Here is a 24,670-nt window from a genome sequence, read left to right as displayed (position 1 = left end):
AGATAACCAATCAAACCACTCCTGCCAGTAGGCTTAGGAACGGGACTCTAGATTTGGTCCTAATTTCTGCGTCCCTTATCTTTACCATTACCTTGGGGGTGTCTCTGCCCTGCTACTCTCCATCTCTCTCTCCTCCGGTCTCTCACCACTTCCTGGGCCTTGAATATGATTTCCCCCACCTGTTTTCTAGGACTGGGGATTGAACTCATGGGGTTATGAATGCTAGAACATTCTGCCACTGCCACACCACCAGCCCAATTTCTGTTGTCTGACTGTCTTCCCCATTCCATTTTCTCCAGAGAAGCTGAAGGCTCCTAAGAGACAGACACAGAGCTCAGGCTTGGACTGAGGAGGCGTAAAAACATGGTTTTATTCCAAACACTGCAGTGGAGGAGTGGGAAAGGGAAGGAAGGGTCAAGTGTGGGCTCCTAGACCCTCCTCTCGGCCCAGCTCAGACCCTGCTGAGATCTGGGAAAGGAGGCCTGGGGCGGAGTGTCTGCTGGATCATCACTGAAGGGCCACAAGTAAGGGCCGGACTTGAAGATGTGGTTGGTAGCATCTGGGGCGGTAGGTATGTGAGGGAGGCAGGTGAAGGTAGGACTTTCGTGGCGGATAGGTCATAGGTCAGAGCCAACAAGGATCTAAAAGGAGGGGTCTCCGAGGTCTAACAAGAAGGGTCACAGTCTGGTCGGGGCACAGTCTGGGGTCAGATGATCATTTTAGGTGTTGGAAGTCACAGTCTGGGGTCAGGGGTTTCTGTGTGGCGGGGCCAAGGTCTGGAGTCACAGTTTGGCGTACTCGTCTCACAGTTTTGAGTCCTGATGAATGAAAGGTTAAAAACAGGCTCCCTGGGAGGTGTGTCTGGGGTCAGGGAGCTGCACAGTGATGTGAGGGCCATGGCCCCAAGCGTCAGGGTGGGGCGTGGCGTGACTCCCACCCACACCTCCGGCCAAATCAGGTGACATTAAAAAGCCCTTTTCGGGTTTTTGTTTTTAAAAAAAGAGTCGGTGGGCTCCAAGAGCCCCGCCCCCTTGCTCTCAGGATGGGTGAGATTTGGGCGACCAAGTCCCCTCTGGCTCATGGTTCCCCCAAGGCGAGGAGGGGGGTGGGGCGCAGGACGCTGCTCCAGGCGGGGTCCGGCCAGGTCCGTTTCTGTCTTTCCCAACCCATGCGGGTCCTGTCCACTTAGTGCGCCCCCTCGGGCCGTGGCCTGCGCTGACCGAGGGGGTGGCGGGGGTCTCCCCGGAGCCGCGTCATACCTCGGACTCCAGGCTGGAGAAGTGCGCAGAGCCCCTACGCGTGCCCAGATCCCCGCCCCGGTGTCTCCGGTGCGGTGCGGTGGGCAGCGGCGGCCCCCAGTGCGCAGCGTGCGGGCAGCGGCGCGCGTGGCGCGAGGGCCCGGTGAGCCTGCGCGTGGGGGCCGCCCGCGGGCAGGAGCTCAGGTCCTCGAGGGATCGCGAGGTGGGCGCGGGCGGCGGGAGGTCCCAGCCGCCCGCCGCGCGCCTGTGGCGGTGGTGGTGCGGGGCCGCGGGCGCGCGGTGCGAAGCCCGCGGGCGGTGCGGGTGGGGCCGCGGGCAGCCACAGCGCGCCCGGCGCCGGGGCGGGGGCCCAGCGGCCCAGGGTGGGGGCGGAGGCGCCCACCAGCCGCCATCTAGGCCGTCGTGCGAGCAGCTGAGGTGGCGCGGCGGCGGCAGCAGCTCCAGGCTGGCGCAGTGGCGGCAGTGCCACGCCGGGCCGCCGCGCGGGGGCAGGTAGTCCCAGCTGCCGGCGCGCCAGCCCCCGAGCTTGTCGACCGACCAGTAGCGGCCGGGCGGCGGCCCGAGGCGCTCGGCGTACGGGTAGGGGAAGTCAGCGTACCACCAGGGCTCCAGGCCACCGAGCGACGCTCCGCCCAGGCTCTCCGAGTCCTCGGAGTCCGACGGCGACGGCTCGAGGTCCAGGTAGGCGCACGGTGGGGGCGCGGGGCGGCGCGGCGGCGGGGCGGCCGCGGCCCCCGCGCCCGGGCCGCCCGCGCTCCCACCCAGCAGCGGCTGGCTCTCGGGGTCAGAGCGCGGCCAGCGCGTGGGCGCGGGAGGGCTCTCGTCCTCGTAGGCCAGGCGGCACAGCGGCGGCCCGACGGCGGCGGCGGCGGCGGCGGCGGCGGGTGGCGCGGGCGGCGACGGGAAGCCGGGGAAGGCGCCGGCGGGGGTCTCCGGCGGCTCCTGTTCGCGTACGATGGCGAAGTAGGAGGGTGGCGGCTTCTGCGGGGGCTGTGCGGTGGATGGGGACAGCGGGCGGCCGGCGGCGCCTCTCGGTGCCGCGCGCGCCTCGCCGAGGCCCAGCCCCTGCGGCTCGATGGGGCCGTAGTACCGGTGGAAGCCGTCGGCTAGTGCCGCGCCCCCCGGCGGCCCGGGGCCCTTAGCCCGGCGCCAGCGGTCGGCGGCCGCGCGCTCTCGGGGTACGAAGGGGGCAGGGCCAGGGGGCGGGCGAGCGGCGGGGTAAGCGGGGCTGGGCAGCGGTTGCGGTGGTGGCGGTGGCTTGGCGGGCGGTGGAGCAGCCTCCGCGCTGCAGCAGCTGTACATGCCCTGCGAGGAGTGGGGAGGGGTCAGCGGGGCGCCCGCACCCACTGCCTCTTCCCTCTGCCCTGGGCCCTGCCCGCGCCTCCTGCTTCTAGGGCTGACGCCTCTTTTTCACTTTCCCGCTCCCCTTCTTTGCCGACGCCTCCCCTGCCCCTGTGCCTCCTTCCCTACCCTGGAGAAGGCCAGCAGGAAATCCATGCGGTGAGTGGGCCCCAGGCAATGCCGCAGGCGCCAGTACACCAGATGTTCCCAGGCGAAGACCAGCAAGGAGAGGCCCATGGCCACCAGGAGCATGTAGAAGACCCCTGCCATGTTGTCGATGTCTAGCTTGCTGCTCATCACCTCGATCTTGTCATTGTGGCAGATCCCGGAAAGCCACAGCCGCTCCAGCATCTCAATCTCATCTGGGGATGGGGGCAGAGCCACCTCTTAGGAGCACAGTCTTCTCCGCCAAAGCCTGCCCCGGCCCCTTTCTTTCTCCAACACCCTCCTCTCAGGACCGAGGGCCAGCCTCCCCCTCCCAGGACCGAGGGCCAGCCCTCCCCACCCCAGGGCAGGACTTCCTGCCCAGCGTGGCCGCACCGTCCCCCAGAAACTGCAGCAGTGCGAGGTCGATGGGCCGCTTCCAGCGGGAGCCCTTGTGGAGGGCGATGCCATAGCCAGTGGTGGCGAAGACCTTGCCCGAGCCGATGGTGACCAGCTTGCAGCCCTCATCCTTGCGGGCCATGTAGTTGAGCACTGCAGCGTCGTAGATGAAGGCGTCCAGCTTCCTGAGGACGGGGCAGGAAAGACAGGGCCAGTCCCATTAGATGACCTCACAGCACTCCAGGAGAGAACCCCTTCCCCTCTAACCTGCACCTGGCGGGAAAGCCATGCTGGAGAAACGACAGCCATTGTAACTGCCAAGGGAACAGGCTCTCAATCCCTATCCTGTCCTTCCGTAGAAGAAGATGCTGTTTTGGTTTTTGTTTTTAATGGAAAATTTACATTAAAGCAGGTCCTAGGGACTGGGGCTGCAGCTCAGTGCAGAGCTCACAACCCCTTACAACTCTGCCTACAGGAGATCTCATGGCCTCTGCAGGTACCTGCACCCACATCAGGAACTGAAGGCATCAGGAACTGAAATCGGGTCCCCTGGAAGAGCAGCACACAGTCTGAACTACGGAGACGTCTCTCCACCCACTTACTTACTCACATAGACACATCAATTAAAAAATAAAAGTACTTTTAAAAAGGTCTTTGATTAGTTGTGACACTGCAGGCAGAACTCAGGCCATCATTCTGTGGCCCTCACTGGAGGGTGCTAGCCAGGTTACCTAAGATCTTGCATCCTAAAGAGGCTTGAGAATTAGCAGGGGGGTCAGCACAGCTAACATGTAAGCACCCACCGGTGTTGGTAATCACCGGTGATGCTTACGCTCGAGCTGTACTGAACCAATTTCTGTTCTAGCACACCCAGCGATTCATTTAATCCTCACAACATGGTTGTCAGACTGAAACCTTTGTGTCTTTTTTTCTTTTCCCAGAAGGCGAACCAGGCTCCGAACCACCACACCCTCACCCGGGTCCTAATCTGCTAAGTCTGGGTAAGAAGAGGAGTTGGGGGGCTGGAGAGATGGCTGGAGGTTAAGAGCACTGCTTGCTCTTCCAGAGGTCTCGAGTTCAAATCCCAGCAACCACATGGTGGCTTACAGCCATCTATAATGAGATCTGGTGCCTCTTCTGGCATTCTAGTGTACATGCAGACAGAACATTGTATACATAATAAAAATAAATATTTAAAAAAAAAAGAGGAGGAGTTGGTAGCAAGTGCCTTTATCTAGCAAGCTGTCTCGCCAACTCTACATTCTGAACATATCTTTATGTTTATTTGTACGTGGGGGCTGGGCTCCTCAGGAGGCGGTTCTTCCCTTCTACCACATGGAATCCAGGGGCGGAACTTGTGGCCCTACATCACTTTCGGTGTCAGTGCGCGTGAACAGGCTCAGGTGTTTGTAGGTGCATGTGTGGAGGCCGGAGAACAACCTGCCGCCATCCTCAGGGCCACAGTCGCCTTCTTTGAGACTTGTCTTTTTGAGACAAGGTCTAGCTGTCCAGGTATCCACACACCTCTAGCTGGTTTGGAACTCACTCTGTAGACCAGGCTGGCCAGAAACAAAGATTTCTGCCTGCTTCTGCCTCCTGAGTGCTGGGAGTAAAGGCGTGTGCCTCCATGCCAGGTGAGACAGAGCATTTTATTGGCCCAGAGCTCACCCAATTGGCTACACTGGTTAGAAAGAGAGCTGCCTATTTCAGAGGCTCCGACACCTGGGTCACCACTCCAGGCATTTTACATGATTCTGAGGCTTGAACTTGAGCCCTTAGGTTTCCAAGGCAAGAACTTTACTGACTGAACCATCAGCTCAGACACACCGTTACTTCACTTGGAGACAGGGGACTTGTAAAGTTGCTGAGCCTGGCCTTAAACTTCATATCCTCCTGCCTCAGCCTCTTGTGTATCAGAGACGACAGGTCCTCACCATCAGGCCTGTCCTCCACGCTTATCCTTTAAATGGCATAGATGCCAGGCTGAAAATTTGCAGACCCCAGATAACTTGTAAGGTGGGGGGAGGTGGGGCTCACTTTGCCTTGATGTTGAGGGTTGGTCTGATGCTTGTATGCTGATGCCAATCACATGCCCCCAAGATCTGGTTACTGCCCAGATACATCTATCCTTGTGTAAACCTGCCTAAGACATTATACCTGATTGGTTGATTAAAAGGCCTGAAACCTGGGCAGGGCAGGATGGGGTAGGCGTGGCTAAAGTTCCTGGGGTTTGGGAACAGGAGAATCACCGGAGAAGATAGAGGGACCGGAAGAGAGGACGCCAGGATGGATTAGCAGGAGAGGAAACCACATGGGGTCAGAAGGAAGGACTCCAATAATGGAGTGGAAAGGCCCAGATGAACAATAAAAGCAAGTATCTATATGACTACAGGTGGAAGATAGCCCAGATGAGGAGGATTAAGGTGGAAGGCATTGGATGGGCTGGGAGGTGGATGGTGAGGCTACTGAGACAGAGTAAGTGAACTATCTGCCCCGCCTAAGGTAGATAAGGCAGTTATAAAATCTAACAGGTGTCTGTGTCTTATTAATTGTGGTATCGGGTTAAATAATACTGCCAAAATAACTATAGGGCAAATAATAATAAACACATATAGCCCAACATTGTGTTTATTTTCAACAACACGTGAGAGGATGGACCCTGTGCTTGGACACGGGAGCTGGTGTCTGTACACAGCTCTTGAGTACTTGAAGTGTGGCCAGTGGGAGAGGGAGATGCAATTTTAAATACTATTTTTCTTGATTTTGTTAAGATTAAAGTACTATTGAGTAGAACAGATTATGTGAGAAGGCAAGATAAAGACATGCCTAGAGGCTGGTCACAGAGAGGAAGGGTCCTCCAGGAAGAAATACTTAAACTTGATGTGTGTGAGTGAGCATGCACACACGTTCCACTCAGGCCTGTCAATTCATATGAACACTTCTACATTAAGCGTCAGGGAATCTCATGCATAAATGCCTTGTGTATATGGAAATAAAGGAAAGGGCTGAAGCTGCCCATCACCTCTACTGGGGAGGTGATACAGCCAAAGCAGAGAAGGATTTGGGGTGTGGGAAGCCCCTGGAATTACCTTTCTTCTTGGGGAGGTCACTGAGGCCCCTCTGGTAAGGGGTCCTAGTTTTCTCTCAGTCCTCAACTGGCATCCGAGAGCATGTGTCCTTAGGCATGCAATCGCCTGCCTGTAGCACTTCTGTCCTGTAGGTAAACTGCAATTTCCCTCTAGGTTTCCCTTTGTTTAGGAAAATGCCCTTGGGGGCAAAAAGTGAATTGCTCTCCACATTGAAGTGGGAATAATTTGGTGTTTCCGGCCTTGGGCTGAGAGGAAAAATGGAGGTGCCAAGGAACAGCATCAGGTGGAGAGCATGCTGAGCGCCTTGGAGGAAATGAGTGGAGTGGAGGAGCATTTCAGAGAAAGCTGCAAAGCAAAGCTTCCAAGATGGAAATAGCGGAGGAGTTTCAAAAGGCAAAATCAAACAGCATTTACATTTCAGGTTTTTGGTCCTGAAGGAACCAAGAGCCTGGAGCTAAACAAGAATTGCACCACTGAGCTGCATGTCTAGTCTAGCACTCACTTTTATTTTAAGATTTATTTTCTATTGTTTGTGTGTTTTGCCTGCATGTTTGTCTGTGTAGCACATACATGCAGTACCGCCAGAGGCCAGAAGAGGGCGTTAGATTCCCCCTAGAACTGGCATTACAGATGGTTGTGAATCACCATGTAGGTGCTGGGAATAGAACCTGGGCCTTGTGTGAGAACAGGGACTGCTCTTAACCACAAGCCAACTCTCCATGCCCCCAGGACTCATTTTAATGACTTTCTCAGTTCTTTGACTTAGGGTCTGCTCCCCTCCTCCACCTATACTGCCCTTCATCCTTCTTCCCTAAATCCTTAATTCAAATTCAACTTTAGGCTTGAGCTGCAGCTCAGCAGGTAGGGGACCTGCCTAGAATTCCCCTGTGAGAGGCCAGGAGGCATGACTCGCAGTAGAACCCTTTCATCAAGTCGGGGGCAGCTTTGAGGTTTCAAGAGCTGAGGCCAGCCCCAGCCCTCTGCCTGCTGCTGGAGATTGGGAGGTTAGCCACTGCTCCGGTGCCATGCCTGTGTGCTTCCTTCACGATGATCATGGACTCACCCTCTAAAACTGTAAGCCCTCACTTACATGCTTTTCTTTCACAAAAGTTGCCTTGGTCACGGTGTTTCTCCACAGAAACAGAACAGCAATGAATGCACCTACCAATGTGCAAGACCGGCCCACAGCATTACAAACACAATTTCTGTTTTAGCTAGGTGCCTCACTTCTGTTATCACTTGGAAAGGTGAGGCAGGAGGACTGCCATGGAAGTAAGTGTGGAAGGGCCCTCTCCAGCCTGTTGTGCAGTATGCTACAGGTTCCCGGCTTTTGTGAGCTATCCACCATGTTGGGTGGGCCTTGGAGATGCAGCTGTCTCTGAGTCAGTTCTGCTCCGTAAGCGACCCCTCACTGGACTCGGGTAAGTCACCCCAGCCAAACTCGCTGCTTCACTAAGCTGGACTTCCGTGCTCTCCATACTCTGGTCTCTCACAGGATCCCTATTTGGAAAGAGTAGACTCGTGTCATGTCCCCCCAGAGCTTTGTCACACAACATAACGGCTGCCCAAATAAGAGCACGGCAGAGGCCAGGAGGAGTTGGGGACGTGATCTTGGCTGTGAGCAGCAGGGCGTGCCACTGAGGGCGAGCCTCTCCAACACAGTTGTCCCTTCCTGTGGGGTGTGTCAGTGTGCCTCCGTCTCTGACGGTGGTTGCGTGGCTCCTGCAGGATGGTTGAGACACACCTCTCAGGCTGAGCCGGCAGTACTGGGAGTGTCTGTGGGAGGAATCCCACGATGGAGTCTTTATCTGTGCGGTATGGGGTACGAGCCTGCTGGGTGAGTGCTGCCCACTGTGTGAATATGGAGATGCCCTGAACACAGTGAAAGGGTTGGGGGAAATTCTGCAGTATTCAGGATGAGTGCACAGGAGTGGATACTGTGGGCCAGCAGCAGCAGAGGCTGCCTGGCCACGGCTGTGTAGGAAGAACTGCACCTGAGGAGCTGGTGCCACGGAGGGGCTTGTCTGTGCGAAGGAGCAAGTGCAACAGAAAGGGAGACGAGGTAGCATCCCCCTCATTACCTTCTGATGCGCTGAGTAAATCAGATAAAGGAGAGAGTAAGGCGGAGGTGCTGGCTTGCTGAGGACTTGGGGGCCGAAAGAAAAGAAAGGACAACTTAGACCCTAAAAGCCCTCCAAGAACTCAGACTCCACGGGCAGATTCAGAAGTGAGGAAAGGAGGACATGTAAAAGCAACAGAAGATACCCTGAGGGTCTGACTTTAATAGGAAAAGAGAGACAATCTGCGGTCCAACATACAGTTAGGGGTCTCAACAATGGTCCAGTATGGGGCTGGAGAGATGGCTCAGTGGTTAAGAGCACCGTCTGCTCTTCCAAAGGACCCAGGTTCAATTTCCAGCACCCACATGGCAGCTCACAACTGTCTGTAACTCCATTTCCAAGGGATCTGATACCTTCACACTAATGCACATAAAATAAAATTAAATAAATTATAAAAAAACAAAACAATGGTCTAGTACAAGGAACCAGAGTGACCAGGAAACACTCAGCACTTGAACTTCTGGAATTTGGGAAGGTTTTGTTGTTGTTGTGTTGGTGTTTTTTGTTGTTGTTGTTTTTGGTTCTGGAACTCTCTCTGTAGATTGAGCTGGCCTTGAGCTCACAGAGATTCTCCTGCTTCTGCCTCTGCCTCTCTGCCTCTCTGCCTCTCTGCCTCTCTGCCTCTCTGCCTCTCTGCCTCTGCCTCTCTGTCTCTGCCTCTGCTTCCTGGGTGCTGGGATTAAAGCGTGCACCACCACTGCATGTCTAGGGAAGACTTTTAAACAAGCAATGAAAGGGCCTGTCCCAGCTTGGCTTTTGAGCTGTGGGACATGGCAGTGGACGGGATCAGTCTGGCTGCTATGGAGGCAGAAACACTGAGTCAGGAAGCTGCCTATCCTTATGGCAGAGTCTGCATAACCTGAGGTAGTATGGCAGAAGTCGGTCCCTGTGGGACTGATGTATGAAGGCCATTAGGAACACGTGGTATCACCAGCTGAACTCCCCATAAATATTAGGGGCTGGAGGACCATAGCAGAGGGAAAGGTGCTATTGAGGGGAACTAGGAATAAGGAAAGCTGTGTCTGAACCCGAGTTCACTGGACCAGATAGAGCTGTGTTCACAGAGGAGTTAAAGAAAAGGTTGATCAATCCGTGACCTCAAGCCTGGTGTGGTGCCTTAGCTTTGCCAAGCCCTGTGGCAGGACAAGGTCTTTAGAAGCAGGAGATGGTTTCCCAGCCAGTTCCAACCCCAAAGGCCAGGTATGATGAATGGGGTTCAACCCAGGGTCACTCTGACCCAGGGAGGCAGCAGGCGCCAGGGAAAAGACTTTCACCTTCAGCCCTGAGTAGGTCTGGGCAGATTAAGTCAGGCGTGGAGAACTTGTCAGGTTTGGAGAAATGAAGGAGGCTCGGGGGAAGCTCCTGGGGAAGCTCCAGGAGAAGTAAATACAGCGGTTCTGAGAGCATGGCCGAGCATGCCAGGGCTAATTCAGTTATGGCCTCCTGTCTGTAATTTGTACCCAACACCGATCTGTGGAGGAGGCAGTTGGTACATGGATGGAACCTTTCCACGCTCTCCCAGAGTCTGCTTGTGTCTGACATTAGCATCTTCCTAGTTGGGAACTGTCACCTGACACTTCTAAGAACAGATGAACCTCACCAAGGTCATCTCTGTAACCCACTATTTATTGTGGGGCGGTAGTTCCAGGTGTTCCTTGTCCTGCCCATCCTCAGGAAAAGGCACACACACACACACAGGCACACACACGCACACACGTACACACACACACACAGGCACACACACATAGATCTATGTGCTTACAACATAGATCTCTGTCGTCAGCCTCCGCTCGTGACCATTGGTGATGCTCTTGAGAACAAGTGACTGTGATGATGGCACAGTGGCCTAATTCTCAGCTACTGAGGGGCATCTTTGTAGTCACTCCCTCAAAGGCTCAGGGATCTTTGTAGTAGAGGGGGCAGAAAGAATGTAAGGGCTGGGGTTGGCTGGGGAGGGAGTGGAGAGGGAGTGGGGGGTTAGAGGGCTGTGTGACAAATCTCTCAAAGATTGAAGAAACATTCAGCCCTACAGGGAAACTCCATAATCGGGAAGTAAACTACTCATGTTAGCTTCAGGAAGTCCCTGAGACTGACTAGTTCATTAGGCCCCTTCCTGTCAGAGTAAGCAGTGAAAGCTAAGAGTCTGTCAGGAAGAAGGGAGCTGAGCTGCAAAACAGACTGACATCACACCAACTGCCTTGGAAGAAGCAGAAAGCAGATGAGCTGCCAGGAGGCATTTAGATCAACTGAGGCACCAGGAAGGACACTCTCCAGCCTGCTGAGCTGCCTGCAGGCTGTGCAATGTGCTCTGGGTTCCCAGCCTTGTGAGCTGTCGCCCTTGCTGAGGTGGGCCTTGGTGACACAGCTGTCTCTGAGTCAGGTCTGCTCCTGTAAGGAGCTCCTCACTCACACGCCTGTAAGTAAAACCCAGTAAACCCCTTTGGTTCACTACGCTGGACTCTGGTCATATCTGTACTTCGGTTGGCTGTCAGCTGTCTGTCTGTGGAGAGTAGATGTGTGTTGCGTCTCCCTAGGAAAAGTCTTGTCATACAACAACCCTGTCTAAATAGAATAAACAAAGCAGAAAACGGGCCATTTCTTACAGCCTTTGCTTGAGTGTATACTGAAGAATAAGAGTTCCTGGCCTTTACCCTTGCTTTCCTGAGTGTTTATTCCTGCCTTGTGGACAGAAGGAGCTCAGCATTTTAGCCTGCACCTGTCTCTCCTCAGCTCCTGCTTGTCCTGTTTCCCTAGTTACCAGTGGGCTGCAGCTTAGAGGGGCACCCCTGCACCCCTGGCCCCCTGTGCCCATCTATAACTCTGTTGCAGCCACATTGGCTTTCACACCTTGGTACTGGCTGTCCCCTCCGTGGCAGTGTCCCCAACTCAGCCTTCTAGTGTTTGCTCAAAAAGATAATATCTAGAGCCCATGTTCAACACGGGAGGCCTCGCCACGGTTCTCCCAAACGTGGCCTTTCCATAGTCAGCATGAATCCCCTGCAGCACCCCACAAAACAGCTTGGAACCCGTGTCCTTCCACTGGACTGTAAGCCCGATGGAGGGCTCTTCGCTCTCTGTTTCCTTTTCCTTCCTTCTTTTTTTCTCTTCCTTCCTTCCTTCCTTCCTTCCTTCCTTCCTTCCTTCCTTCCTTTCTTTCTTTCCTTTCTTTTTGTCAATCTGACACAAACTAGAGTTATCTGAGGAAAAGCCTCCGTACGTGTCCATGCCTGGTGTGTGGTGATGCACACCTTTAATCCTAGCACTTGGGCAGCAGAGGCAGGCTGATCTCTGTTAGTTCCAGGACAGCCAGGGCAGAGTGAGGCCCTGTTGAAACAACAAACAAATGACAGAGTCTTCTCTTGGCCACTGTGGTGACTAACAGCTATATAGCTGTCTGCCCTTGCATCTTGAGATGTAAAAAAAAAGATGTGAGTGTGGTAGGGCACAGACCTTGTCAAAAAAAAAAAAAAAAAAAAAAAAAAAGGAAGGAAGGAAGAAAGGAAGAAAGGAAGAAAAGAAATGTAAAAACCAAAAACCTGCCACTGGTGTTCCGCCAAGCACATTTCACGGCTCGGCCTCCCTGGCTACGTGAGTCTAAGCATTCCCATCTACTGCAGGAGCATGCTGTTCTACTACTTATGACCACCTGGAGAGTGCTATCCTGGACAGCTGAGATAGGACTTGGATCTGCTCACTGCTGAGGCCTTAGCCTGCTGCCTAGTGCAAGGAGACCTCAACAAATCTTTGAAGGCGGTGGGATGGAGGGAGGAACGCACACAATAATGCCTTTTCCATTTCATACCATTAGGGGTTTATCAAGCATATCCCAGTCCTGCTCAATTATTTCCTTCTTCGTTCCTGTGTGTGTGTGTCTTACACCAAGAAAAGAGACCCCGGCACATTGGACATTGGGAGTTCCTTGATATACAAGGTCTGAATCAGCCCAGGGTGGAGCTCATGGCCACCAGCCCTGCCCATGAACTCAGAGGCTCCCACGTCACCCTACCGCCATTCCCAAATATGAATAAGAACTATTGGACATCAGTAATAATAACTGAGCAAATGGGGAAAGGGAAGCAAACCAGTGAAATATTACTATCACTAATATCAGAGGAAGAGGATAAGATACTAAACTTTAAACATGCGTAAGGTTCTATAAAACACCATTCTATAGAGTCTATAAAACACTAAAAATCCTGGGATCAAAAATGCCATCTGTAATGGAAGAACACAATTGCAATCTCAGAATTGGGAGAGCTTATGTAGAAAGATCACTGAAAGTTCAACGCCAGCCTGGTCTACACAGAAACCCCCAGGCCTGCCAGGGTCAACAACAGTGAGACCCCACCTAAAAACAAACAAACGAACAACAAAACCCCCCACTAAAACAAGTCGGACCAGAGAAACAAGTTCTTGGAAATAAAAGTACATTTGGCCGGGGTGTTGGTAAGAGACTAAACCAGCATTCATGAGACCCTGGGTCTTCTAACATCTCAGACATGTGAGCAGAAGACAGTAACAGAAACAAGCTTACTAAGGGGCAGAGGAAAAATGAACGTCTTGTAAGAGTTGGAACAGAGGAAGAGAAGGAGAAGAGCAAGTGCTCCTGATGTACCACTTACTTAGGTCTCTCCTGGGGTTGGGGCAAGGGAGAAAAGAGAGGTGTGGGTAGAAATGGCCAGGATAGGAAATTTATGTCGTTAATATAAATTCCAGAAAGAGGGTTCACAGGATGGCCCCTGGGGATAAAATACTTGCAACACAAAGCTTGACAACCTACATCGGGACAGGAGAGGCCTTCCACGTGTGCGGGCCTCTCTCATCATAAGCGACTGTGAAAAATGGATTCTTGTTAGAGGTGGAGATGTCCTTGTGGCCACACTTAAAAGTTAATTTAGGCTGGGCGTGGTGGCGTGCAGCTTTAATCCAAGCATGTGGAGGCCGAGGCAGGCAGGATCTCTGTAAGTCTGAGGACAGCCTGGTCTTCATAGCTCCAGGTCAACCAGAGCTTTATAGAGAGGCCCTGTCTCTAAATAAGGAAATAAATAAATGAGTTAATTCAGTTGAAAGGTCAAGGAGCTGGCTAAGAGACCACCATTAGAAAGGCAGGTTTGATGGAACTAGAAAAGATCATCCTGAGTGAGGCAACACAGACCCAGAAAGACACACATGGTATGTAATCACTTATATGCGGATTTTGGTCATATAGTACAGGGTTTACATATTACAATGCTCACACCCCAAGAAGATAAGTCCAATGGGCATGTTAGGCTTCATGTTGGCTCACTAGTTAGAGGAGCGGGGGATATCTCTGACACAGACTATGTTGCCTACTTTTTGATCACTTCCCCCTGATCACTTCCCTACCAGGCCACAAGGGAGAAAGACAAACTCAGTCCTCATGTGAATAGATGAGCTGGGGTGTCTGGGAAGGGGGGGTGCCCCTATTCTGCAGAATAGGGGAGAGGGGATTCAGGAGGGAGGGTGGGACTGGGAAGAAAGGAGGGAGGGGCCTATGACGAAGATGTAAATTGAATTAATAAAAAAGAGATCAAAAATAAAAAAGAAAGGCAGGTTCACCTCAAGATAGTACTTTTCCTTCCCAGAATTCTCTTCTAGTACAGTCCCTAGATGTCTCCATGAAGTTGAGCTGAGTCTGCCTCTGTTTCTGACTGAGATGGATATAACTAATCCCTTTTCTTCTCTCATTTTTTTTTCTGGTTTTTGTTTTTTCTTTCAGATGCCATCCAGAGCCCAAGTATGCTTTCCCCATTACTTTGGAGTTCCTTATTCTTTTGCTTCCCCCAACCCCACCCCCAACTTTTTTATTTTCTTTTTGTTGTTGTTGTTGTTACAGGGTTTGTCTGTGTAGCCCTGGCTATCCCAGAACTCCCTCTGTAGAGCAGGCTGGCCTCACACTCACAGAGATCCACCTGCCTCTGCCTCCCAAGTGCTGGGATCACAGGTGTGTGCCACCACACCTGGTTCCCCATGTCCCCTTTCCTAAAGCTCTGTTTTTGTCCTGTGCTGACCTCCAAGCATGCGTATCTCAGACTGTGTCTCCCCTTCCCGCACCTTCTCAATCCTGTTCCCCTCCTCTGCTCTGGGCAGCTTTGAGTTTTCCTAGCTTACCTGTACGGAGCTTTTTCTTTTGATTTCTATTACATTGCCCTTTGGTTTCTGTTTGAGGCTCTTCTTGTCATTTAATTAATGGGGGGCTCCAGGTTACCTGGTATCATGTGCTGGCTCCTTAGAGACTCCTCATGATTTCTAATAACATTTCTTTCCTCCCTTTAATTCTTTAATTGGCACAAGAAACAAGTCCATTCCTGAACCTCTCGATAGTCTCCTTCTCTCAAATAATAAAATAATTTAAAAATAAATTTCAGAAAACCAAACATAGGAATTAAGGAAAGAATTCAGGAAAATTTAAAAAAGCTTCTGAAAACAAATAGCCTAAAGACACAAGTGAACAACTCAGTGATGAAAATAGATCCAGACATATTGCTAATAAATATCAGCACACTGAGGACAAGAAAAAGAAGAGACCACAGAAAGAGGCTTAGGAATCTGCGAGATCTTGGGTTCTTCTCAGTTCTTCTCAGTAAGATGGCAAGAAAAAAAATAAAAATTCAAAAAAGAACACAGTGGAGAGTTACCTCTAAAATCAAAGGGAAATGAGCACTACGCCAGAATTCTATACCCAGCCAGACTGTTCATCACATATGAAGACAGAACAGACCTTTCACATTCACTTTGTCTGCAAAAGCATACCTCTTTGATGCCCTTCCTCTGGAAGCTCAAAAGGAACAAAAGGAACCCCCAAATCAGGAATTTGTGAAATAACAGACTCCAACTAGGTGGGGTGATCCCACATGGCAGCTGTGCACCAGACAGGAGCACGCCAGACAGAGGCCAAGGCAGGAACTGCTGCAATTATTTGTTGCCTCTAAACATAAGAAATTATTCAGATTGTTAACAGAGAATTGAGATTTGAATTAGGTAAGCACAGAGAATGTTATTACATAACAGGGGAAGAAAAGGCGGTTATTAACTTTGGGAAAAACAGAGACCCGTACAGAGGGACGCAGTTAGAATCACAGTGAGAGGCTGGGTCGAGCGAAGTATGAGAATGAGTATTCCACTGTGAGAAGTAGATACAAAATGGTGAAATTAAAAATCAAGATTATCTTTACAAACATGCCCTTTAGAGATACGGATGTAAATAGCAAAATGATAGAGCAGATGAGATAAATGCCACATCTTTTTCAGGTGGGAGAAATGGAGGGGAGGTAGGTGTTCTTCATTACGAAAGAAGAATTTGGTGCTGGCCTAGGAACACAGGCCTGTAATCCCAGCACAGCCTCAGCTACATGTAAGTCAGAGGCCAACCCCAGGCTACCTGAGACCCTGCCTAATGTAAAATAAATAAACATCTTGTATTTTGTCCTCCAAATTGAATAGCTAACTAATAAAAGTGGAACTGAAATTTTAAAAAATATAGAAACAGATTCTTGGGACAAAATAACTTAGCAAAGGCAGGAGAGGACAGTAAGAAACACGGAGCTGCCCTTTGCGATTCCGAGGAACTTGCAGAGGTGAGGAGAACGGTGAAGTGGTTCTGAGAGGAATACGGTGGGGAGGTGTGCTCCAGCCACACCTCTTGGCTCAACCCATCCTGACAGCATGAGGAATCCACTGTACTTCAGCGTCTAATGATAGGCACCTGACGTGGTTATGGGATGGCATGAGTCCCCTCCCAAGATTTATATTCTAGGGTCTGAGCCTTTAGGACCCAAAGATGTGACTGTCTGCAGAAAGGGCCTCACGGGGGTGATGAGGTCAGGTGGAACACAGGGCATGCCCAGCCCAGCATGGCCGGCATGCTTACTAAGAGCATGGGGAAGTTAACAGTTCAGCTATGTCACAAGTTCAGACCAGCATCGCCTATGCGAGACCTTGTCTGGACGGGGAAAACAACAGAGCCTGATGCAGACCAAACCCTCTGACTGAGAGGACAGCAGGGATGAGGCCACGCAGGCAGGCTGAGGGGCACTGTCCTGCCCCAAAGGCAGTGTCCATTAGAATCTGCAGTTTGCTGGGGTTGTGTGCTTCTCCCTGTCATATGGCTGTGTCCTCAAAAGCCTCGCCTGAGAACATCCACAGGCACACGCATGTGATGGCAAGCTGGGAACAGCCAAATGTCAGCAACCCTGCCGAGGAGGCACTGTGGTATGCTGGCTCAGGGGCATATCCAGCAAGTAGCCAATGAACCGTCACTGATGTCTAGTAATTCCCAGTGGTGGTCCATGGTGACCAGAAGTGCAGGAGAAGCTTTGTGAAGAGCCCAGACTTTTCCATGTATAATCTGGGTGTGTGTGGTCCAGGATGCAGAGTGCATCTGTGCAGTCAGTCAGCCGTGTAAGTTCTGTCCGTCACTGGATGTCCCTCACTCCTGTTCTCTTCTTCCTCAGTACCCTGAGTGCTGGAGCACAGGTGGCGACACCATGCCCAGGCAGGGTTCACTCTTTGACCCCCGAGCACTGAGCCAGGCCAAGAGAATGCTGTCCTGTCCACACCTCAGTAAGTTCACTTCAATCTTATTTATGTTTTTATTTATTTTGAGACAGAGTTTCACTATGTAGCCCCGGTTGGCCTCCAATATATTGTAATCCTTCTTCCTAGCCTCCTGAATGTGGTGATGACAGGTATATACCATGGCACCCAGCAAATAACCCAACCTTTACATTTTTTTATTTGTTTGTTTGATTTTGAAGCGGGTTCTCACTATGCAGCCCTGGCTGTCCTGGAACTTGCTCTGCAGACCAGACTGGCTTCAAACTCAGAGATCTAGCTGCCTGTCTACCCCTCTCAAGTGCTGGGATTAAAAGTGTATACCATCATGGCCTAGACATAACCCAGCTTAAAAAATAAAATCTATAAAAAGACATGGGATGAGGGCTCAAGCTATTTTTACTCTATAAAGGCCAGAAATGTGGCTGACATTTTTACATGGGAAAAAAAAATACAGGAGTTCTTGGTTCATGGAAGTCAGAGAGAGGAGGATTTGGATTTAGTTTTTTGCGGTAGTCCCCTTCTTCTCATGGTGTTCAAAACCTGCTCTTCTCTCTTCTTCAGTACCGTCTGTGAGTACGAGACCACAGGATGGTGACCACAGGATGGTGACACCATGCTGAGACAGTGTTCACTCTTTGACCCCTGAGCACTAAACCAGGCCGAGAGAATGGATGCCCTGACCACCTCAGCTGCAGAAGGCAGTTGGCACCAGTGAGGTTGTGGTGGAGAGCAGGCTGCTCTGTCCAAAAGAAGGGCACCCTGGGGCATCTCTAGATGAGGGGAAAGCTGAGAGGGCTCGGGCATCCCAGCTCTGATGGAGTTCTCAGGAGGTGGATCAGGGCCAGGGCCATCCAGGTCTCAGTGGGTCCCAAAGGCTCTAGGGGACACCTGTGTGTCAGGGAACTAGGGCAGGAGAGGGAGGATGAAGGGAAAGAAGTTGAGAATGGGAGGGAGAAGGAAGAGGAGGGAGAAGAGGAGGGAGGAGAAAAGGAAGGGGAGGGGCAAGTAAAAGAACAGAAGAAGGAGGAGAGAGAAGGGAAGGGAGAAGGAAGAGGAAGGAGGAAGAAATGAAGAAGGAAGAGGAAAAAAAGACAAAAAAATGAGTTCTTCCTTCCTTCCTTCCTTCCTTCCTTCCTTCCTTCCTTCCTTCCTTCCTTTCTTTTCTTTTCTAAGCCTATATGGCTTATTTCTTTATTATGTGGTACCAGGAGTTGAACTCAGAGCCTAGCACATGCTAGGCAAGTGTTCTACCACTATGCTACAGCCCCAACCACAAGGAGAGGTTTCATGGAAGCTAAAAAGTAAAACTGGGAAAATAAAAATAAAAAATTTAATGACATTTAAAGAAAATGAGGAGGGGGAGAAAATAACAGAATGGAAAGAGAGTTAGATATGATGGTTGCCAGCCAGATGGGGCTGTTACACACTTGAAATTTGACAAGTTCAGCCAGGTGGGGTGGTGTACACTTTTAATCCCAGCACTTGAGAGGTAGAGACAGTTGGATGTCTGTGAGTTCAAGACCAGCCTGGTCTACAAAGTGAATTCCAGATCAGACATGGCTACACAGTGAATCCCTGTGTCAAAAAGCCATAGAAAGGAAGGAAGAAGGAAGGAAGGAAGGGAGGGAGGGAGGAAGGAAGGAAGGAAGGATAAATTATGCCTGGGACCTCCCCTAAGTTAGAGCATTTTTGTCAGTGTTTATATTAATTAACTACATATTAGAGTGATGACAGTTTGGAGTTGTTGGAGTAACAAACATGAAGTTAATCTCGCCTCTTTCTTTTCATGTGGCTACTAGAACACGCTGACTCACCCTCTTAGCTCCCAGCTCTGTTCCAGAAGAAAGGATGGGAGGGAACAGCACCAGCCACTATGAGCAGCGAGGAGGAGGCCTCTGCTTTAGCCCAAATCCTGTGCTAAGCAAACAGACTATTCCATGGCAGAGGAAAGAGCAATTTAGGAAGGAGGCCAGGAAGGCTGAGTTGCTGAGAATATAGGGAGCTGTGAGGCTGCCCAGCTTCAAGGTGGAAGAGAACAGAAGGCGGAGGAGGAAGACGAGTTCTGGACGCAATCTGTTTCCCGGAGCCACTTACTCAGCTCATAGGAAAAGCACACTAGCTGAGCTGCGTGTGTCAGGGTCCCCAGCACGCTCCATTCCAAACCAGGCCCCTGGCTCTGAGCCCACTGCTGCTGGTGGTCCTGAAAGCGGATAGAATGCCAGAACCTGGGGCACCAGAACCACAGTGTCTCCACGCAGAGGCAGGTGGCAAGTTCAGAAGGACCGAGCCGCTCTGCTCTGCCCAGGAGCTGAGATAGCCTCCAAGGATGTTATTCCCTGCCTTCCTCTGTCCTTCCTTTTGTCCGAGTGTGTGTGAACATGTTTATATGGATGTGTGTGCCATGTATATAGGAACCTTAGGTCAGCATTGGATGTCTTCAGTTGCTTCCTCTCTTTTGTGTATGCGTGTGTGAGTGCATGAGTGTGTATGTATGTGTGTGTGTGTGTGTGCCTGCCTGTGTGTGTGTGTGTGTGTGTGTGTGTGTGTGTGTGTGTGCCTGTGCAGGTGTGCAGAGGCTGGAGGAGGACGCTGAGGGTGACCTGCCCTCTCACCCCCCACCTTATCCAGGATCTCTCACTGAACCCAGAACTAGGCTGGTAGCTAGCAGGCCGCAGCAATCCTTCCTGTTTCTGTGCCCCTCATTGCTGGGGTTGCAGCTGAGCTCACAGGCACACAAGCTTCGTATGCAGATGCAGGGGATCGAAGTTCCCCTTGCCCGCTTAGTAGGTCCCTACCAGGTCTCCGCAGATAGTTCTGCTAGACAGTCCTTGTAGCCTGGGAGACGGAAGGAACCATCCAGTCACGCTCCGAACTTGAATTTTTTTGTTTTTCCTTTTGGGTTGTTTAGGGTTCTGGAACTGGCGAGATGGCTCAGTGGTTAAGAGCACTGGCTGCTCTTCCAGAGGACCTGAGTTCAATTCCCAGCAACCATATGGTGGCTCAGAACCATCTGTAATGGGATATTGACTCCCTCGTCTGGTGTACATAAAGACAGAGCACTCACAAACGTAAAAATAAATTTAAAAAATTTTAAAGAGAACTTTCCCATGGCATGGAACCTTGGGAAGTTTTCAGGGTGCCTGCTCTGGGCATCAGCGGCACCTGACTTATGAAGAGTGGGTCTAGCGAAGGGCGGAGGAGGAGGTGTCTCACCAAGGGTCTGTGGCCGGAGTACCTCGGAAGACAAAGCAGAAGCTTGATAAGGAAGTGTTGAGAGTTTGCATAGAGTCCATGTGACCCCAGAAAGAGAAGCTAGCGAGGCTGAGATGGAGAGCTACAAGGTGGAACTGGACAAGGCTAGGCAGACACAAGCAAGCAAGCAAACAAAGCCAAAACCCCCAAACATGGGGCAGGGCTCCAGCAGATGGTGAGACTGCATCTCAGTTCACAGCCGTTCCTGGCTCAGATAATCGTCTTTCCAGCTGCCCTGACGGCTACGAGTGGTCGCTTGATGGGTTCTCAGAAATACACACAAGCCCCCGAGAAAGGCACAGCATTCTCAGGAAGAAGGCGAAGGTTTGCCAAGAGAAGACCCTCTGCTCTTTCCCACTTCCTCCTCCATGCTTGGAAGTAGGATGTGCTCCGTGGAGCGGCGACGGCTTTCCCGTAACCATGAGGCAACCAAAAGAGCATGAAGGTCTATACTGCACATTTGGTAGAACAGAAATTTGTAAAGAGTTTGGATCCTTAACAGTTTCTTTGAAGTGTCCCGCTAGCCTAGCCCTCTTTTGTTCTCTTTGTTGAGACAGGACCTCACTCTAGTTCAGAATGGCCTTAAGCCCTCAGTCTTCCTGTCTCACCCACCCGAGTGCTCGGAAGACAGTCATGAGCCACCATGGCTGGATGCCTGGACTTGTTATCTATCCTGCAAGACACAGAGAGCAACGTGTTGGCCTCCTACCCAAGCAGGAAGCGTATCTGCTTTGCTGTTGACCGTGCTTCCAAGTACAGGAACCAGCCTCCCCCAGAGCCGCTCTCTCACGAGTTTACGTGGGTAGAGACTTTTGGCTACAGGGCTATATCCTTGGGCCGACACTATCCTATGCCTAAAGACACTGACTGCATTCCTTTTCTTGCAGCTCAACAATCCACTTGACACAATGGGGCAAGAGGTCCAGCCAGGACGGCTGCAAGAGGGTGGGTCCTGAGGAAGGTTCTAATGGCCTTCCTCCTGCTCCTGCTCTGCTATGGTCCTGTCCCCCATTCTCTGAAGTGGAGAACGCTTGGGAACAAGAACTGAAGGCTTCTTTGCTTAGTCTCCTGCAAAGGTGTCTCAGTGTTTTTGGCACAAAACTGATGGTGATGTCCTCAGGGGTCACCATTTGTCCTCTTCTCCTCGGCCCCTTCACTCTAGGCTACTGCCCAATCAGCCACCTGGTCTTCCAGATGTCCCTCTATACCTACCTCAGGGCCTCTGTATGTCGTCTGCCTGCAAAGCTCTGAGTCTACCCCATGAGCATACACACGCTCTCTCTTCCTAGAAGCCCACCCGATGTCCTGATGACCATGACCCTGCTGAGAAGCCCACCCGATACCCTGGTGACCCTGCCAGTTTGTGCCTTTGGTGCTCCCTTTTCATCTCCAGACCCTCAATGACTGAGAACAGGAAATGTCTGCATAACACCCAACACAAAAGGGGGGATAAGAAAAGAAATACGTGCTGAGACTAAATAAACAAGGAGAGAGAGAGCTACTGCACTCAGTTTAGGAAACTGGGGAACTAGGGAATGAATCCAGGACTTGGGACACACCAGGCCAGCCCTCTATTTACTGAGCCACAATCCAGGCCCCACACTAAGTTTGCTTTATCTTGTGATTTAGGGAGACCCCCTCCCCATATTCCAAGTATATGCTGCAAAGTTCAGACTGACAATAACGACCCAATAACTGTAACAGAGATCCACGGTGCTTTGGCCACTGCTCTGCGTGGATTAACTCAGTTTTTTGTTAGTTTGTTTTGAGATAGGGTCTCAGTATGTAGTCCTGGCTGGCCTGGAACTCACCAAGAGCTGCCACCCAAGTGGTGGAATTAAGGGCATGCACCACCACTCCTGAGCAAACTTTGTTCTTATATCAAAGGGATGCCTTTGTGATCCTCACTGTACACACAGGAAACAGATTCAGAGCATTGAGTCAAGAGTCTAAAGTTACAAGGCAAAGAACACAGGGCAGCCCTGACCACTCCGGCCGCCTTGGTCCAGCACCCCGGGATGACCTCAGGAACGAGCCCCGCCCTCCCCAGTGCCCCACTGCCCGAGTCTGCGCTGACCCTGCCTTGAGCTGTGTGAGGGCCTCCTCCACTCTCGGCTGGTTGTATCGCACCATGTAGCTGTGCATATCAGGGTAGTTGCTCCGGATGTTCTTCTCCGTGGACCCGTTGGGCACCGTCCCAAACTTGAGGGGTGGGTATTGCTCCTGGGGTCGCTGGAACTGGAATAGAAGGGGGAGTTATGAAAGTACCCTCGAGGAAAAACCCAAACCAGATGTCCCATTCTGGAGAGCCTGCAAGTTAAGGGTCAGGCTCAGAGCGAGCTGGCAGAACTACACTTCCCTTACTATAGAAGGTATGACCAACATATTCTGTTTATTCTACTCTTCTGCCTCCATTCCTCTGAAAAGAATGCTTAATGCAACCCATGGCCTCTAGCCCACAACCCTCTAACAGCTTGAGATACAGGACTAGCTGTTGTAGTCTCACAGTGTGCCTCATGGCTGCCATTCCTACATGCTGTTGGATGGGCACCACAAGGCAAACCCAGAAGGTGGCATTTGGATTGTTTTGATGGAATCGTTTCATGCATGGTGTATTCAGGCAGCAAAAATTTAGAGTTGACTTTATTGCAATTCCTGTTTGAGACAGGGACTTGCTATGCAGCCAGTCTGTCCTTGAACTCATGATCCCTGCCTCGCCGTGGAAGACTGCACTTACAGGCAGGCACCGCTAGCCTGAGATCGAGTCCTGTCCGTCCTGGTACTCAGTGTTATTTCTACATCGTCAGTGACTCGCTGCTGGTGTGTTTGACTCCAGCGTGGCCTCCAGCCGTGTCATGGAGCCAGTCTTCATGACCGTGCTAGGATGTGCTTGTCCAGGACAGCTCCTGGGACAGCCCCTTTCCCCAGGAGTGTCCGCGCCGTTCATCTCCTCTCTGAACCTTCCATCTGCTCTCGAATCCCTCTGGGGCAGTCTCCCAGGACCCCCGTGCCCTGGGACAGGTGACAAGCCAGTCAAGCCGGCCCCCTGCACATACCTTCCGGTCACTGAGCCCGGACACGGTATCCACATACTCCTCCTGGATCATGAAGGCCGCCAGATTGGCTGTGTAGCTGGCAAGAAAGATGACAGCAAAGAAGGCCCACACCAACACCATGATCTTGCTGGTTGTGCCCCGAGGATTCTCCACTGGCACCGAGTTGTTGAACACCAGGGCCCACAGCAGCCAGATGGATTTCCCGATGGTGAAGGTGGAGCCACCGGGGCCTGTGGGGGGGCCAGGCCAGGACATGGGCCTCACAGTCCCTCCATTCCGCAGGAGAGGAGAAGGGACTGCCATTCCTACCCCAGGGCAGCTGTGTAGGGTCAGGTAAGGAAGGGAACTCACGTTTGCCCGTGGCCAGGCTGCGGTTATAGCCCACAGGACTGAGGTACTCAAAGATGAAAACGGTGACGGCAACCACGGTGAGGCACATGACGAACATCATCACCCACACGGCGGGGCTGTAGGGCTCTGGGGACACGGGAGGTGTCAGCCAAGCAGAGGCTTGGGGACCAGGAGGATCCCACTTGACTCCATCCTATTCTGGTCCCTTTCCTGGTCACACTACCTCAGTGACACCCTATGGGCACACAGACTCCTTGTGGTGGTCTTTCTCAAAGAGAGCTACTGTGACCATCTCTGTGGTTTTCAGCCCCCTGAGCCAGCTCTCTACTAAATGTTTCCTGAGCCCAAGACCTGAGCCTCCACCTCTCTAGCTTTCCCTCAGGACCATTCATCCCATCCCAGGTTCTGCATCTTGGCAGCCATGACCACCCAGCTCCAGGCCACACCCCTTGCCACCCATGCTTCTTTCTCACAGAGGACAACTTTTGCCCCTGCTCTTGCTCCTGCCCTTCAAGCTCCTTGGGCCTGTCCCTCCCCCCACCCCCATCCCCATGGCCAGCAATAAGCGAGCATGATCTCTCTGGTACCATCTCCCCAGCCTCTTGGTGCCCAGGGGAAGGGATCTTTCTGCTGTCTTCTCTGAGGAGCCTTGCTCGGACTGCCAAGAGCAAGGGGGACTGACAGGACTTGCTGGCCTGGCCCCTTGCTCACTTCTGTTGTCCCCAGCTCAGAGATGGTGTCTCTACCCATGTACCACAGAGCAGCTTCTTGATGGCACCCCAGATCCATATACATTTGGCTGCCGCCATTCCTCTGCACACCTCCATCCTGTGTCATGGGTCATCGCAGTGGCCCCCTTGCCAGCATCCTGCTTGCACAGAAGCTATCAGCAACTCACATCTGAGCATTCCTCGTTACCTTCCCAAGGTCAGCCCTGGCCTCCAAGGAGAGAATAAAACCCGAACTTCCTATCAGAGTATCCATAGTCCAGCAAGCCAAGACACTCCCCCTTTGCCTTTCGGTCCCTCACAGGCCATGAAGGCCGCTCACACATGCCTCAGTTTCCAGACCCTCCATCGCTC

At 51.9% G+C, this 24,670-nt stretch overlaps 1 protein-coding gene across 5 annotated transcripts in view; it reads right to left on the bottom strand.

Moving 5' to 3' along the window:
* Positions 1-1,105: 1,105 nt before the first annotated feature.
* Grin2d (glutamate ionotropic receptor NMDA type subunit 2D) overlaps positions 1,106-24,670 on the bottom strand; it is a 39,542-nt gene continuing 15,977 nt past the window's right edge. For all 5 annotated transcript variants that reach the window (XM_060378859.1, XM_060378868.1, XM_060378862.1 and 2 more), the window contains 6 exons: positions 23,589-23,714; positions 23,238-23,467; positions 22,259-22,419; positions 3,141-3,328; positions 2,730-2,962; positions 1,106-2,564 (listed from right to left, as the gene is read on the bottom strand). In XM_060378859.1, coding sequence (XP_060234842.1) covers positions 1,254-2,564; positions 2,730-2,962; positions 3,141-3,328; positions 22,259-22,419; positions 23,238-23,467; positions 23,589-23,714 — 2,249 coding nt within the window. In that variant the 3' untranslated portion in view covers positions 1,106-1,253. The remainder of the gene's footprint in view (positions 2,565-2,729; positions 2,963-3,140; positions 3,329-22,258; positions 22,420-23,237; positions 23,468-23,588; positions 23,715-24,670) is intronic.

Source organism: Meriones unguiculatus, chromosome 1 (assembly GCF_030254825.1).
Source record: "Meriones unguiculatus strain TT.TT164.6M chromosome 1, Bangor_MerUng_6.1, whole genome shotgun sequence".
Lineage (NCBI taxonomy): Eukaryota > Metazoa > Chordata > Mammalia > Rodentia > Muridae > Meriones > Meriones unguiculatus.
Note: the sequence above shows the minus strand (reverse complement) of the source record. Positions and strands in the feature narration are given on the sequence as shown.